Genomic DNA, 17,859 nt, shown 5'->3' on the forward strand with positions numbered 1-17,859 from the left:
GGGTAATTAAATAAATAGCTTTCTAGAAACTACAGTATCAACTTTTTATTTTTCACAAGACTTTATTTTAATTACCTATGCCACTGGAAACCCTTTCTTTCTTCTCTCTGATATTTGCCAAGGATGATTTTTTCTTGGTCCCTGAGAATTTCACCTCAAGCTGATTTTTTAAAATTAATTTTATTAAGACTATATAACATACAAAATTACAATAAGATAATATTATATAACAGTAAATAACACATAATGATATATTGCAGTAACTCAGATTATACCTTTCTAAAGTACAAGAAGTCATGCCTAGTTCTCTAAGTACCAGGGCTTTTTTTCTGGGAAAAGAGGTGGTGGAACTCAGTGGGTTGCCCTCAGAGAAAATGGTCACATGGCTGGTGGCCCCGCCCCCTGATCTCCAGACAGAGGGGAGTTTAGATTGCCCTCCGTGCCGCTGAGCAGCGCAGAGGGCAATCTAAATTCCCCTCTGTCTGGAGATCAGAGGGCGGGGCCACCAGCCATGTGACCATTTTCAAGAGGTTCTGGAACTCCGTTCCACCACGTTCCAGCTGAATAAAAGCCCTGCTAAGTACAATTTCAGGGAGAATGTAGTTATAATATATGATGACTCAATACATACATTAACAGTTGATTGAAAGTGAATAAGTTATAGCTGAAAATGTAATTTGATGTATCTGTCTATAAAATATAGGTACCTTTTTCTACTGGCCTATGGTTTGGCAGGTAGGATACCTTAAGTGAGGAGAAGAACTCCTGAAAATTTTGCCCAAAGTTATAGGCAGGGATATATTTTCCATTGAAACCAAAGGGGAGAAAGTGTGACCAGTTCATTTGTTTTGATTCCCATTTGTTTAAATGGGAATTTTTTCCATTCATTTTTTAAAATTTATTTTAAAATGAATGTGCATTTCAAGCCATTGTACTATACTGACTCTCAGTAAAAGCAAATCTCATATTTATAGGATATTAACTCTAATTTGGGAATCCATTTATGCTGCCCGGAAGGTGACTTTAAAAAAAAGAAAAGAAAGTATTATGAATTACTCCTGAGAAAGGTCTACTATTTAAACCTTCTTATCTATTTAGGACTGGTAAATCTGCATTATTTATTTACGGACTTTCTTTAACGCTGGTCTTTCTTGCTGCCATTCAAGGAGGATTACAGAATGTAAAACAAGGCCACCAGAACACCATAAGACAATGCACTAGAATTAAAATATAAACTATCTAAGGTAAATATATATTATAAACAATGTCCAAAGTGGAATTACAAAGATAGAAGACGATGCAATAATAGCAAAATGATACTTAAAAGTAATCATTGCTATATGGACTCATATAATGGACAAACCTATTCCATTATAAGGGTGGTCTCCTGAATGGGTCTATTCTACTACAGTTCTAATGCCTTTATCAAAATGTCCTGGGTATCCCTGTGTACACACATTGGAAATGATAGCATAATGCAGATATTCAAAGGTGGGGGTTTTTTTGTTTGCCACTTTCTGCTACTTCCTTCTTTTCTAATACAAAGCATAAGATTGATAAATGTTAGCTCTTTATATCCAGGGGGTTTAACCAAAAACAAAAGTGGTAAAAGGTACAATGTCATAAATTTAGTGAGATGACATTATAAAATGCTTCTTGTGTTTGAAAATGAGATTGCAGCACTCCGCTCATACTATGAGGCAAGACTGCTGTGTTTAATGGAAAGCTAATATAAACACAGCTGTAAAATATCTCCTCTTGACTTCTCTTTTATGTTCTCTTTCTCCATCCTATCTATCGCTTCCTCCACCCCACACAAAAAAAACAATATTGATCATACTTGGAAGATTTTTATCTCTTTCAAGAAAGCTGCCAAGGGGAACTTATCTCAGAAATTCCCTGATAGATCTATGAGTCTGTTTAAATGCTCCATTGGGATATACAAAATTATCACTCTCTCTTGATATCCCATTTTCATTTTATTCAAGCAATAATGAGATCAAGTTGATGCATCCCCTGCCCAAACATTATAAAATCTACAAGTGACTTGCGGGAAGCTGCACATTTTCCTTTGGTTTGTCTTGGGAGTCAAGGCAACTCATGCTCATAGAAGAACAGCTCTTTCCTTTCAAACTCTGTGCTCATTGATATCTTGCTCCCTTCCCTAAAGGCACAGCCGTATCTTTAACAACTCAAAAAATAAAGTGGGCCATGATTTCCCAGGGGAGGGGGTCCTTTTATTATCTCTAGGTAGCTATAGACATTCAGCAATAAAGATTTTAAAGACTATAAACTTGGGAGGAAAACAAAGAGGAGTTAAGATGATAAAGGCGAAAAAGGGCGTTTTCTTTTTAAAGTTGTAAGCTCAAAAGCAGCTACTGACAAGTAGACATCACCCAACAATGCTGGCAATATATCACTGTACAGTTATTTTACTGTGCTTCATGCTCTGTATCTATTTGTCTTTACAGATTTACAGTGAAATTCTAAATAGAGTTACTCCAGACTAAGTGAATTGATTTCTATAGTCTTAGACCGAGTAACTCTGTTTAGGATTTTACTGTTACTCGTGTAATCTAGATTATACGGCCATGACTGCATGCAGCCTAGCTGCTTAAGCAGGGGGCTGTGCATTGCCTCTCAGGAAGGAGAGGGAGCAGTGCATTTTTCCTGGGCATAGAGGTTTCTGCCAGGGGGCGGAGCCGGCAGCCTAGTCAAGTGGCTCTGCTCTCCCAACTTCAGTTGCTCCAAATGCTCGGCCCACCCTCCTCACCCTGTTTTTGGTGCAGGATTAGCCGGCTGCTGTATTCAGAGCCTGGTAGGAATTTTTTCCCCTTTTTCTCTATTTGGCTGTGGGATAAGGGTTTTTTTCGTTTACCTTGCACCATGACTTGAGTGAAGGAAATTGGCTTTGGGTGGTGCTTGTTAGTGGTCTCACTGGCAGGATAGAGTTTGGTGAAAGGCAGCGGGCTGGTGAGCACCCTTGGCGCTTCCCTATTGGTGGGGAAGAGGGGTCTGCTAGGTGCGGCTGGTACTACTTGTGATGGCTGCCAGTGTGCGTGGGCAGACTGCCTGGGGAACCCCATGTGCAAGTCCTTTCCTCACTGCTGTACAGCTGAGGCTTAGGAGCTTGAAAGAGGGGAATCAATCTAGCTGGCCGGCCGAGTTTCCTAGCCATCCTCAGGGAGGGCTCGCACCCGGGGCTTCAGGGCTCACCCAAACAGGTCAAGGCAGAAGTCCAGGGGTGATCACGTGGCTTGACCTGGACCACTTTTACCCTTGCCACAGTTATGGGTTAATGTTTAATGTTGATGTTAATTTAATAAAGTGGCCCTTAGATCGAACATCTGTGTCTGTCTCTTTATTCTGACTTGGGGGGCAATAGCTGCTTTCACACTGATAATGCATTTTCAATGCATTTTAGCAATCGTTACAGAAGGGGACAGTCCGTAGAGATTAACCGGTAATTAAGGAACCAGAGGAGTTAACTGACTACTGGCTGAGAATTACCATCTGATTTGTGTGTGTGTGCTCTTTGCAATCACTCTGCACTCACTTCACAGGGCAAACATTAGAAGTTATAAAAATATATATTTCGAGCTGAAGCAAGATCAGGTGCTCCTGTTCCCCCCGCCCCAACCATGAGACTTTTCAAGGGCTGAAAAGACTTGGGGGGGGGGGCGTGTTTTGGCACTTGAAGAGGCACAGGGATGGAACAAGAATGCCGAGTCCTGCTGCACTGAAGGCTTCATTAGGATCAAGCCCTTATGGCATTTTTAACTGTTTGAGTTCAGCTCTAACATGGTGGCAGAATCCATGTGTCAGACCCATGGTTGGCCCTCAGTCTCCAGGCCTGCTCATGATTTTGTGGAAACTTCAAAATTATCTCTTTGGTTATTAGTACTGTGCCTATCTTTTCCTTCATATGTAGCTACCTGCTGCTTCAGAAGAGCTATTTAAATTGTAACCATGATGGTGGGGAGCTAACTATTGCCTCCTCCAGAAACTTATCCTGGGTCTTCAAGGCAGCCACACAGATTTGCAAATTAGCTTTCTAAAAAACCACAAGAGATTCTAATCATGGAAACCTCACAATATGTATAAACTAGCACTTACTGTCCATAATTAGAATTAAAAAAACCCCAGCATATTCAGTGTATGTGTGGAATCTCCATTTATATTCTGAGCCAATATAGAACTTTTCATTTGACTTGTAAATATGTGGAGCCGAGCAAAGCAACTTTGTAATCACATAAGGTTTTTATTTTGAGTGATTTTATTCTGGTGGTGCTTTTTAAAAAAATAACTTCTAATGTTTGCATTGTAAACATGAGATTATGTTATGTATTAACAATCATATCCATATTTTAGCAAGATTTGCATCCCATAACTAGAGATGGGCACGAACAGAAAAAAAACCCCGAACATGATGTTCGTTGTTCGTTGCCATCCACGAACAGGGACTCACATCATGAACACTTACAAACATGACCAGTTCACAAACATGTTTGTGGTAGGATGTTTGTGGAGGCCAGCAGGCTCTCCTCCAGCCAAGTTTGGTCAAGATCCCTACCGCACCACTCCCAGAAACCTTACCTGAGTAGGCAGCAGGAAAGGTACCAATAATAAATAATAGCTTGGCCCAGAGCCTGGCAGCAGCCCTGGAACCTGAAGGGGTAGATCTCTATCCCACCACACACAAAGAAAATTCAAGCTCCAATGCACTCTATCAAAATACCAACAGCAGCTGTCTCTCTCCCTCTCCACTGTCTGCAAAGCCAGAGCTGGGAGCCCATCTCCCCCCTGGTCTTTGCTCCCTTGTAACGAATTTGGAGCTCCACACTTGAAAGGAAGACCTGCCTATCAAGCTAAATTGGGCTTAGATTGGGGTTTCCAGGGCAACAGCAGGAGTTCAGACAGAGTTCAGACAATCTCTGCCTAAATTGCCAAGGGAATTGATTGCAGGTGCCGGACTGTCTGGATTGACAAACAGCAACGAATGAGGCTTGCAACGGCCACCTGTTCGTTTAGAATGGGGCGTCACAGCTTGTTCTCGAACAGCAGATTGGGGTGTTCGTTGCTTTTCATGCCCATCTCTACCCATAACATCCTGAAGACAAACAAGATTTTCAGGGTATACACTTTCAAGAGTCAAAAGCTTTATACCCTGAAAATCTTGGTCTTCAAAGTGCTACTGGACTCAAATCTTGCTGTTCTACTGCAGATCAACCTAGCTACCCATCTTAAACCATATTCATATTTTAATGCCTTTGGTGCTATTTTAGAAAGGTGGGATATAAGTTTTCAAAATAAATATATGACATGGAATGTTATCAGCATCACTATTTTGTACCTGGAACTTTGTGCAGGTAAAGCATCTGAGCTACCCCTGAAGAAAGGTGATAAAGAGCACCGATCTGTATCATTCCCATAACTACTCCTGTTTTGGTTTGGTTTGGGTCAATATTCAGCAATAAAGCTAAGTCATTAATTGCCTTTCACATTCAGTTTGACATTTAGGCAAGGTTGATCAGAAAAGATGGAGGGAATTTTTTCACATTAGCATTACAAAATGGAAGGTTGGTTCCAGCCAGCTTTCCCACTCATTCTAATCTACCTTCTTACAGGTCTCATCCCATGTGGCTTTTTTCCATGCATGTCCCATGATCCTCAACAAAGCCTTTTTAGTTACACAAAGGGGACCCCCTCCTTTTTTTTCACCAGAAGAAAAGCTGGTTGTTTCCTACTTGGAGTCAGGGTACAATAATTAATCTTTTATGAAAGGGACAGCCCAAAAGATAATTTGACACCTCTAGCTTTCTTTATCATTCATTTTTATCAGTTGCTGGGGATAAAGTAGATATATGCTATTTCATTTCCTTACCCCCAGGGTCCCACAATTCTTTGCCAGCACCGTTTCCTTTTTGGTGTGCTTTTTCAAAAGAAACCGAAAAGAAACATAAAGGGAAGAGGAGCCCTGGATGTCTTATAGAATAGGCAAGAACATGCCTTTGAAAAGGAGCAAATGTATCCTCTGGGAATGGTAAATGCTGTAAATGTGTAAAGAAAATTTAAAGGGAGAGATCCTCAATAACAGGGAAATGGAAATGTGTGCACAAATTTCTAAACAGGTTTGACGCTGTATTTATCACAGCTTTTTTAAGAACAACTGTTGTATTACAGTGATTAAGAGGGCTGTATAAAGCTTTAAATCTTGATAGTTTTGAAGCCCCTGAGTGACCTTAGATAAGCTACTGTGAAGTGCAAGTTTCAGAAGGGGACAGTCCATAGAGATTAACTGGTAATTAAGGAACCAGAGGATTTAACTGACTACTGGCTGAGGATTACCATCTGATTTGTGTGTGTGCGCGCACACACATGGGCGAAACAACTGTACTGAAAAGCTCCACATAGGAGACTAAGGTGACTGAAGATACATCTGTACGATGGTTGTTGTGGGTTTTCCGGGCTGTATTGCCGTGGTCTTGGCATTGTAGTTCCTGACGTTTCGCCAGCAGAGATCTCTCAGTGTCACTGTGACACTGAGAGATCTCTGTCTTTTGGTGCTACACCTCTGAAGATGCCAGCCACAGCTGCTGGCGAAACGTCAGGAACTACAATGCCAAGACCACGGCAATACAGCCCGGAAAACCCACAACAACCATCGTTCTCCGGCCGTGAAAGCCTTCGACAATACATCGATACATCTGTACGGTTGGGTGCTATAAAGAGACAAGTGCAAACAGTCCGAAACCCTACCATGCTTTTCCAGACATTTTTTACTGCAGACAGCAGAGCTGAGGACATTATCTGACCAAGCCACATGAGAAGTAGCTGAGAATAATGAGGAATACTTTGAAAACTCAGAAGAGTTTGCATGACTTTTACTAAACAGCCTCCCTGTGTGCCATGAGGAACCATTAGGAATCCCAGTCATATCGCTACACACATACAGTTTGTAACACATGTAGGATTTTTCACAGGCTGTGATGAAAGTACATAGGAGACAGAAGACATTGAAATGGCAGTGATAGCCCTTTTTGGTCTTTACAATGTTGACATGTCTACCTTGTGTGCAAGGAGAACATACTGTAGTGGAACCCAGCCGGGGCCACAGCTTAGGGGGACCCTGTTTAGGGTCTACCTATCCAAACAAAGAGTAGCCTGCCTCCAGGTATCCTTCTAAGTTCTGGCACTGAGGTGGAAGCCAAACCCCAGGCCAAATTGGCCTAGACTCTGAATTCCATTTGAAACTGTTGACTCAAGGAGACACCACGAGGGTATAAGATATAACAGGTTTAAAAATGTAACTAAAATGGATTATATTAGGGAGTGTGCATAAAAGGAAAGGTAAGACAAGAAAGCTGAATATCCTAACTCTAAACATACTTGCCAGAGTAGTTGCTCAGCAATGCAAAGTTCAGCATCCAATTTCTAAGCATCATAGCATTGTAAATCCAATAGCCGAAGGCCAGAAGACTTGTCTGGACTTTAGGCTCTAAGACCGCAGTGGCCAAGGGCCAACACGTCATCTCAATGCCAGCCAACACGTCATCTCAATGCCAGTCAAAGAGCAAAGGTATAGCTGGCCGAATCATTCTTTATTCCCAGAAGCCCAGCAACAGAGCAAGAGGGGGAGATGAATCAGAACATGGGGCAGAGACTTGAATCTCTACAGCTGGCTCAAATCCTCACATCAGGGCCCTTCCTCCAATGGGAGTCAACGTGGTTCAAGATAAGCTTAGAGATGGAATGTGACATGGCCAGGGAGACCTCGGGCCCAAACTCTCTTCCCTGATTTAAGGTCCAGGCTCCTTACCTTAGCAGTTTCAAGGTAGCCATTGTGCACCTTGGTACTTAAACTCCCTTTTTGTTAGCAGTTTCCAGGATTCCTGCACCTGGACTGATAACCATGGAGATGCTTCAGATGGCACACAACATTACATCATCTTTTTCTTACAAGCACCGACCAGCAATTTAATCCAGAAATTTAATCCAGCAAACTCTAGTCAAGCAGGCAGAAAACTTGACATCAATTGGGTCCAGAGCAGGCCTGTTTGGGATACATGCTCCATGTAATCTGCTCAATACAGGCATTTGCCATTTTGTGAGAATAGGGCAACACGTCTGTTTTCCTGCTTCAGTGCCCATGATCAGAAGCCCAGGTTACTTAGTACATGAACATGGAAACATGTACTAACATCGGGGAAAAAAATAGTTGCCATATTCATACAAGATGGCAAATGTATGTATTACGGTCACACATAGCATGTTCTCCTGGCATGTAAGGTAGGAGCACCAACATCAAAGCAACTGAAAAGGGCTCCTGCTACAACTATCCATGTATAGCCCATATTCATTTTGTAATGTGTACAATGTAAAATTTTTGTGAAAAATATTCACTCCTTGAAAGTACAGAAACACTTCTGAAAGGGAGCAAAGAGAAGTACTGGGGCATTAGTATAACTACTTCAGTATTTATTGTCCTGCTTTCCCTTGTCTTCATTTTTTCCTCTTCTTTGCTAATGTAGTGGACCAGTTTTTAACACATGAGAACAAGAGCAAGCTCAGAATAAACAAAAAATCACAAAAAAGACAGAGATACACAGAGAGGAATACAGATTTTCACAGCTGTGGACTCAACTCTATCAGTCTAGAAGAGTTTGTCAGTGCCACACACATTTTCAGCACACATTAAATGCCTGTACACTACAGACAAAAGATCTCTGATCTAAGAGTAGTAATAAATCACATGTTTTTCTTTGCCTCTTGAGCTCAGATCAGAACTGCAAATTCACTTGTTTATCTAACAACACTGTCTGATTAGATACTGGCCATTTCCACACACGTTGAATAATGCACTTTCAATGCACTTTCGCAATCCTTTTGAAGTGGATTTTTTGTTCCACACATGGAAAATCAGTTTCAAATGTTCACTAAAGAGTATTGAAAGTGGATTATCCAATGTGTGTGGAAGCAGTCACTGTCTAATCACTATCCGTGTCTCTTGTTTAGGATAGAACACGAGATTTGCAATCTCTGGTGTTATATATAAAAAGCATTTTACAGGACAAAGAACATGTTACAAAGAAATACTTTACAATAAACTGGCCACATCATTGACCTTCCTGTCAATGATATAATGACATATTTTCCCACATAAATATTGTTTAATTATTGCCTCTTGTGTTGGTATTGGGTGTTTGGGAGCCCAGGAATGGCACGCTGCTATTTTACACTCTCATCCCTTCTCCTCTTTCTATAATAGCTGGTAACAACACTGGCCTCTCTACAGGCTGTTGTGGAAATTGTCGCTCTGCAACTGGGGACTAGTCGATCAGTTGCTCTTGGTTCATTGCTTGGGTTTGCCTCTTACTGTAGGCATGTAAAGAGTGCAACCTCACTTGATCTTTCCCTAGTACTAAACTGATGTCTCTGCTAAGAATAATGTGCCAGCAGCAAGAAGGTCTTAAGCAAGACTGGAAGTTTTATTTAAAAAGGCAAAAGACAATACAAACAGAGAAACAAGGCACCAGTTCAGGGCCTCATCTCTGCTGAACACTAGAACACTACAGAGATAGATACAGAGTACGGAATCATTAGTTAGACATAACAATAATACAAAATAATTAAGGTATCCTTTTCCCCCCAATCAAGGGCCCTTGAGACCCCCCCATTGCAGAGAGCAGAGACCCGTGTGGTCTCTGTCCTCTAACAAGAGAAGGGTCCCGAGTATCTGGTTCATCCCTCTTTTATAGGAAGATATCAAAGGCTTGTTTCATTAACATCCTAATCAATTACATTGTCTTTGTTCTTGAAAGACAGTTCTGTTGAGGGTCTTCACACTAGCTATCGGTTATCCTGTTCTTCCTGGAGATAAAGCTGTTTGCTGTTTGTCCTGGTGCCCTCTTAGTGATTTACATGCAACGGCCAGAGGACCCTTCAAAGGTCTCAAACAATTAACAACTTTTATGGCCTTATCTATTCCCTGTCACAGAGGGTGAGATCTTCCCAGGAAATGCAACTTTATTCTGCAGGGACAGAGAGAGCTTTTGGAAGATTTCTTTTCCCCAAACTATAGCTGGTTCTCTATTTCTAACATAGGCCAAAAAAGGCCTGGTTCCGACCCACAAACAAAATTCTGACGACACAGGCTAATAGCAAGGCCTACTGAGGGAAGTGTATATATGAAGTGTACTTTTTAGGAAAAATTGTACACAAATACTAAGTATTGAATACCATGGAAGCTTACTGTGTAACCTTGGGTCAATCACTACCCCTTAGCCTCACCTACCTCACAGGGTTGTTGTTATGAGGATAAAATGGAAGGGAGAACACTGTAGTAAGCTACTTTGGGTCCCCTTCGGGGAAAAAAGTGGGATATAAACATCTAAATTGGTCTAGACCTGTTTTCAGATTTTGACACCCAAGGGATAGTTTTCCTGTACATTTCTGTAAAATACGTTTATATGAAGTGTAAAATTACTTTGTATTTGAAAATCCACTGTTTACCTTGCATATTGTAGCCAGTATTTCAGAAAAATGTTAAGTCATTCATAGAGAATGTGTGATAAGTCACAGAGCTGAAAGTCACTCCTTGATCCAAAAAATAACCTCAAGGGAAGCCAGTGCAGTCAAGGTAAGATACTGTTTTGAGCTAATATTTGTCAAGTGACTGCAGAATTGACAATTCAGGAATTGCAACAGACATAGTGGACTTCTGAATTTTTCTTTAGGCTGTAGAACCTCACAGTTCATTGTTGTCAACATTGTTTTACCATGGACATAAAGGGGAAGGTTTATGTGCGTATTTTCTACTCACCTCAGCTGCAGCTTGCCGGATAAACTGTACCTTTTGTAAATTATGTATTTGTAGCAGCCAAACATAACCCTTCACTTTGTTCCCTCTATAATCTTCCTCCACTGCCAGCTGGCTAGTCAGCAAACAATAAATTGTTATAGACTTCAAAGCTTGCTGTTTTAAAGTTTTCATGTTTACCTGAAAGTCAATACTTCTCAAGTTGTTTTGGCACTTCGGTTTTTTCTCTCAATGAAATAATGCTGTTGCTATCTCTTTGAAGCGAAGGTGGCAGGCAGGAAGGAAGGGTATATGTGTGCGTGTGCGTGTGCGTGTGTGTGATGGCAACACTAAAGGGCTTGTTCTTCTCAATCTAAGGCTGAGGGGAAAAAATGGAGCAGCTTAGAGCCAGACAGTTTCTCAAGACTCAAAACCTCCCATAAAATGCTTAATTAAAAAAAAAAATGTGTCCCCTCAGCCTCCCAAGCTTAAATAATAGAAAGTGTTTCATACCACTTCAACAAACAACATAAACATATATATGTTTATCTTGTTTTATATATAATAGTTAAATTCCACCTTATCTCCTTAGACTCAAAGTGCCTAACAAAACAACAGCAAGTTGAGATCATAATAAAGCAATATAATAGTCTGTCACCGGGATGAAAACACACAAGCTAAAACATAGCCAGATAGGCCAAAAACAATTTACTGTACACCAGTAATACACAGTTTGGTGTAGTGGTTAAGAACAGTGGGACTCTAATGGAGAACCGGGTTTGATTTCCCACTCTTCCACTTGAAACCAGCTGGGTGACCTTGGGTCAGTCACAGCTCTCTCAGAGCTCTCTCAGCCCCACCTACCTCACAGGGTGATTGTTGTGGGGATAATAATAACATACTTTGTAAATGCTCTGAATGGGAGTTAAATTGTCCTGAAGGGCAGTATATAAATTGAATGTTATTATTATGTTATTATCCACATGCAGCTCTTTGATATATACTGGTGGCAGCTCTTCTTAGCACTGTTCCTTAATGTGGCACCTGCCCCATGTGTTAGGAAAGTGGGCAAGGCCCTTGCTCAGTAGAACTTTGGTGTGGCATTGGTTTCCATCTTAAAACTGGAGGAGCAGTAGGGTTGCTATTCCCCTGCCAGGGGCAGGGGATCCCCAGATTCCATCCTCCTCCCCCACACCCATTTAAATGGCTGGCAGGAGGGGCATGCTCCCTGGGGAGCCCCTTCCCTGGGCAGCGGGGTGCACCCTTCGGCAGGGGGTGTGCTCCTGCGCCGTGAAAGTGGGCAGTGGCGGTAGCAGCAGCAACAGTAGGTTCTCACTGTGAGCGTGGCCGCTTATTCTCACTGTCATTGCTGCTGCTGGCTCTCACCGCCGCAGCCACTGCGGCCTCTCACCGCTGTGGCCCCTCTGCGCCAAATGAGAGCGAGCGGCAGTGGCGGCCACGCTTGCAACAAGAGCCAGTGGTGGCAGCAACAAGGGCCCCCTTTGACCCAGAGATGCCCTTTGACCCTGTGTGATGACATCACTCGTGGAAGTGATGTCATCACATGAGCTGGGAGCACACACACAGTATGCACAAGCGCAAGGCAAAGAAGGTGAGGTAAATACCGGCTCCCATTCCCCCACTGGGAGACTACAGGGACCTGGGGATCCCCTGTCGAGGGACTCCATGTCCCTGGCAACCCTAAGGAGCAGGTAAGCTGTTAGCCTCCTTGAAGTGTAGGCCTCATGTCAGAGATGGAAGTAAATGTGGCTCTTTTGGTTGATCAAAATTGTAAATGTGACCCTCCTTGTCCTGCAGACTGTGTACCACGGCCTTACACTGAATGCTCTCTGAAATAAAACCATTTTACACACTTTCCTAAATGCTGAAACTGCATCCACGTTGGTAAGCCATTCCTAAGGACTGGACCGACCACAGGAAAAACCTGTGTCTCTTGGGGCCAAGCTACAAGTGACGAATGACACTTGAACAGCAAGTGTATTTCTCCCTGTTCACTTGCCCTCCACTCAATCCATTTGCCGTTCAAGTGTCATTCGTCATGTGTAGCTTGGCCCTATGAGACACAAAAATACTTTGCTATGCATGTATGTGTATGGATCAAGGCTCTACATTTCAACGTTTGTAACCAAAGCAGTTTTAAGAAGTGCATAATCACCATTCTTGAGGTTAATATAATGAGAGGAATTTAATAAAATTTGAAACAAAAAAGCGAGTTCTTGTACAATTCATAATGTTTTACGTTTTCACACTTAGATTGGTTAAACGTTGATGTTATTCAAGTAAAAATGATGGTAGCTAGGCTGTCCTCTGAGAGCTTAATTGGATAGTCTCCAGAAAAGAGGCAAACGATGAGAATGAGAACAAGCTGGAACTCAGAGCAAGTGAAGTGAGTCCTAATATACACAAATAGAATGTTGTTGTTGTAGTAGTTGATATTATCATGATGATGATGATGATGATGATGCAGGTTCCCCAAACTCTAGCAACTGAAGGGTGACCACCACTGGGAGGCAAATGATTCTCCCTCCTTCCACATTAAACCTTAAGCAGATAGTTGACTTTGCATATCCTGAGTGTACACATAGGTTAAGGAGCACATATTGGGATTGCTAATCATGCTGTGAAACTCATTGAGTGGGGCTTTCCCCATCTGCCTCTTGCTGAAGATCACTGAGCCCTCTAAAATACTGTGCCTGGAACTCAAGTGACTTTGAAAAATGGCATGGGGGACATAATGAAGGGTCTGCAGTGGAAGAGGTAAATCAATGGGAAATCATCACCCTCCCTCTGCCAACAGAAGTTTCATTACACTGAGGGAATGGCATGTTTGGATCCAAGCCAGTGTCCCCAGAGATGACGAAGCTGTCGTCTCCCCACTCAAATCTGATCAGGAATTTTGAAAACCATCTTTATTTAGTAATGTGAATGGAGATAACAACTTGCAGTTTTGACTAACTGATGTTGATAAAAATAAGACAGTGATATATAGAGTCCAAGGATGAACCCATCAGTGGAACCCAAATCAAAGAGTCAATCGGTAACTGGGCACAATTTGCAGTTGCAGGCAGGTTTGGATTTTGTTCTAGGGTCAAGTGGTCAAAGCAGAGTTACTTCTATTTTTGGTGTTTTCCTGAGGTCTCTTTCCCTCAGAGTTTCTGGAGACCAGCTTTTCTTCTCAACAATAGAAAGCTTTGGCGAGGTACAGAGGAGATGAGCTGCAACCAGCATGCTAGCAACTCCTCCAGAGGGGCAATCTCAGCTACTCATGCAGTTCTGTTTCTCCTGAAGGCATACACACTTCCTTTCTGATTGAAAAAGAGTATTTCCTCAGGTACAACCTCTGCACTCTTTTGCAGAACACACTTCACAAGCCTTTGCCTCTTCCCTTCTTTCATCAAGAGGGGCCAGTCAGGTCTCTTACTCCACCGTTGCTAGGCAATACAGAGGCTCTCTAGAAAACTCTCTTTGACTCATTCCACATGGACGTTTTTTGCCCAGCTTTTCTTCCATGTGATGCTGTCCTCTAACCAGCCATTTCTGATTTTTCCCATCCTCAGCATGCTCTTTCTTAAACCCATTTACTATGAACTAGGCTGAAGAACACAACCTGAAGTGGAATGGCCCTGCTGACCTATGGGTGCTGCTTTGTTCGGCCCTCCAAGGTGTCTATACACCTATCAACCATCCTGAGTCTTTGCCTGGCTAGGCACCTTTCTCCTGGCCTGCCAGACCCTTGGAGGAGTTTTCTCTTTCACTGCTCCTTTGGTATACTGCCACCAATTGGTTGTTTTAGAAATTACCCATTGGGAGGACCAGTACTCACAGCTTCTCTTTCCCTGCTGCCATACTAAGGCTCTCCCTAATGCCTGCATCTCCTGCTACCTAGCAGCTAGTTACCACAAGGACAGCTTACTGCACTCCTCTGGAATTGCAGTTCAGCATCTGACCACCTCCCTTCCCCAGCACTCATTTCAAATAGCATTTAAATAGCATTTTACATAGCAAATACTGGAGGTCTATGTGGTACGGAGAACAACCAAATACCAGCATTTAAAATTGTAAAGAATTTATTAAATGTTTTAAAAGTCTGCACACATACTGTCTGCACAGAAACAGATCAAGCAAGGAATACAAAAGAAAGGTGTAAACATGCAATTCCCCCGTCCCTCATGCCATACGTGCCTTAGCTGATCTCATTCTAAAGCAGATTCTTTAACTCATAAGTTATAGGGTACTAAAAGCTTCCCATTAGCTTGGAATGTTTGTCCAGGCAACCCACCCTTTGTCTATTTAACATGGCAATCCCTGCCATCAAGATGGAGCTCAGATGTGAGAGCTTCTTCCTCCAAACAGAATTGGCCAAAAGAGACCTGTGAAATGGACTCTTCTTTCTTCATACCAAGAGACTTTGGTCCAAGCTAGAAGTGACGAATTACACTTGAATGGCAAATGTACAGACTCAGGGCCAAGCTACACATGACGAATGACACTTGAATGGCAAGTGTATTTCTCCCTGTTCACTTGCCCTCCACTCAATCCACTTGCCGTTCAAGTGTCATTCGTCAAGTGTAGCTTGGCCCTCACATGTATTCTTCCCTGTTCACTTGCACTCCACTTGCACTCCACTCAATCATGTAGGGCCAAGCTACAAGTGACGAATGACACTTGAATGGCAAGTGAACAGACTCACATGTATTCCTCCCTGTTCACTTGCACTCCACTTGCGCTCCACTGATCAAGTAAAGCACAAGTGGAGTGCAAGTGAACAGGGCCAAACTACAAATGACGAATAACACAGGTTGGACACTTGTCAGCTTCTCTCAAGTTTTGATGGGAAATGTAGGCAGCTTGGCGGAATGTTGGACAAGTGACAGTTGAAAAGTCCATTGGACAGCAGTCAGAGAGCCAAGCTGCAAGACTAGGATGCCTACATTTCCCATCAAAACTTGAGGGAAGCTGACAAGTGTCCAACCTGTGTAATTTGTCACTTGTAGCTTGGCCCTCAGTCTGTTCACTTGCCATTCAACTGTAACTCGCCACTTCTAGCTTGGCCCTTTATCTCTTCTGTTTTTCTACCCCCTTGTTGGCCAAAGAATCTTTTCCTGAAATCATGAGGAAGATACAGTCTAGCTTCTTCGATTCCAAGTATGAGTGTATTTCCTAGGTGTCAGATTCTAGCCAAGGTATAAGCTGACCATTTCATTGGGCCAAGCTACACATGACGAATGACACTTGAACAGCAAGTGGATTGAGTGGAGGGCAAGTGAACAGGGAGAAATACACTTGCTGTTCAAGTGTCATTCGTCATGTGTAGCTTGGCCCATTGTCTCTGTCCAGATTAACATTTCCAAAGCTTTGATGGCTAGTACTTGAGCATTCAGGGGAGCAAATGATTTCCCACTTCCCACCTATCTTTTTTTTTTTTTTTTTGGACTGGTCAGATTTCTTTATCCAGAGAGGCACAAGATGTAAGGCCCAGCATTTGAGGGAACGTGCAAATTGTCTTTTGGTGGATTCCCTTCCAAGGCCCTACTGAGTGAAGCAGGCAACAGAAGTCAGGCAGCTGGAAGGGAGCAGAGGTTTGGTCCTACAGGGCCAGGACAGGTTCGACGTTGACTTACGAGGTTAGGCGGTGATTTGTCCGGAATGCAAAGTTCAAGTTTTGGTTGGGGTGGGTAGGAAGGGAGGGAGAAGGCCAGCAAGGATGGAGGAAGAGAAGTAATGTGCTCAGGCTAGCTTCAGGAACTCTGGCAGGGTGTTTTGTTTCACTGCTTCCACAAATAACTCGTAGTCCCTGCAGTAGTGGTCCCCATTGAAAATCTGCAGAGGAATGGCTTTGGGGTTGCCCAATTTGGCCCTCATTTCGTCCCGCAAGGCATTGTCCTGGGAAATATCCACCAGAATGTACTTGATGTTCTTTCCATCCAGGATCCTGGTCACTTCGCTCTGTTGAGATTAGGGGCCAAGCTACAAGTGACAAATGACACTTGAACGGCAAGTGGATTGAGTGGAGCGCAAGTGAGCAGGGAGAAACACACTTGCTGTTCAAGTGTCATTTGTCACTTGTAGCTTCGCCCTTGATCTCCCGGGAGCTGGTCACCAAGGTGCAGTAGACCGTGAGGCCCATAGTGGAGTGTGAGTGTACAGACTCACATGCATTCCTCCCTGTTCACTTGCACTCCATTTGCACTCCACTTTATCATGTAGTGATCAAGTGGAGTGCAAGTGGAGTGCAAGTGAACAGGGAAGAATACTTGTGAGTCTGTACACTTGCCATTCAAGTGTAATTCGTCACTTCTAGCTTGGCCCTTTATCTCTTCTGTTTTTCTACCCCCTTATTGGCCAAAGAATCTTTTCCTGAAATCATGAGGAAGATACAGTCTAGCTTCTTCGACTCCAAGTATGCGTGTCTTTCCTAGGTGTCAGATTCTAGCCAAGGTACAAGATGACCATTTCATTGTCTCTGGCTGGATTAACATTTCCAAAGCTTTGATGGCTAGTACTTGAGCATTCAGGGGAGCGAATGATTTCCCACTTCCCACCTATCTTCTGCTTGAACAAACTTTTAAAACTAAATGTGGAGGTTTTGTCAAGGCTAAACCCTGAGGTAAAAAGGTATTTCATCACACAGACCAATAATGATAGCACATTATGTGGACAGGAATGTCCACATCGGTGCCATTTTCCTTCCATCAGTTCCCCATGGCTGCTATTTTCCCCACCACCAGGCTTTTTGAGGCCTTTAAAAAAAAACAGTTATTGCTATATCACTGCAGCAAATACTGATTTTTTAAAAAGCCTTTAAAAAGCCCCTTGGTGCCATGTGAAGGAGAAAATAAAGGAAAATAGCAGCTAATAGAGAAAAGTATAGAGAAAAGTCCTATGTGGATCTTCCATTGCCAATGGGAATGTTTCTCTATTTTCAAAAGTAATGAATGCAAAACATGGAAACATTGCTATGGAGATACAACCTCTGCCAACCCCCCCACCTCCGACAACAGCAGCCATTAAACCAGTTATTTCTTAAAAGTTATCACATA

The 17,859-nt window shown here is 42.7% G+C and overlaps 1 protein-coding gene across 1 annotated transcript; it reads right to left on the reverse strand.

Annotated features, from left to right (window-relative positions):
• Window positions 1-16,508: 16,508 nt before the first annotated feature.
• Window positions 16,509-16,946, reverse strand: LOC129326706 (SH3 domain-binding glutamic acid-rich-like protein 3). The gene is made up of 2 exons (XM_054975005.1): window positions 16,898-16,946; window positions 16,509-16,776 (listed from the first exon to the last, which is right to left on the reverse strand). The coding sequence occupies exons 1-2, from the start codon at window positions 16,944-16,946 to the stop codon at window positions 16,547-16,549; spliced, it is 279 nt and encodes a 92-aa protein (XP_054830980.1). The 3' UTR covers window positions 16,509-16,546.
• Between the last annotated feature and the right edge of the window lie 913 nt (window positions 16,947-17,859).

This window comes from Eublepharis macularius, chromosome 3, assembly GCF_028583425.1.
Source record: "Eublepharis macularius isolate TG4126 chromosome 3, MPM_Emac_v1.0, whole genome shotgun sequence".
NCBI classification, from domain to species: Eukaryota; Metazoa; Chordata; class Lepidosauria; order Squamata; family Eublepharidae; genus Eublepharis; species Eublepharis macularius.

Bases quoted from the DNA above. Each gene is read 5' to 3' on its own strand.
- LOC129326706 (XM_054975005.1), bottom strand. From the start codon at position 16,946: ATGGGCCTCACGGTCTACTGCACCTTGGTGACCAGCTCCCGGGAGATC. The intron at 16,777-16,897 runs AGGGCGAAGCTA...AGCTTGGCCCCT, and splicing joins GACCAGCTCCCGGGAGATCA to AATCTCAACAGAGCGAAGTG.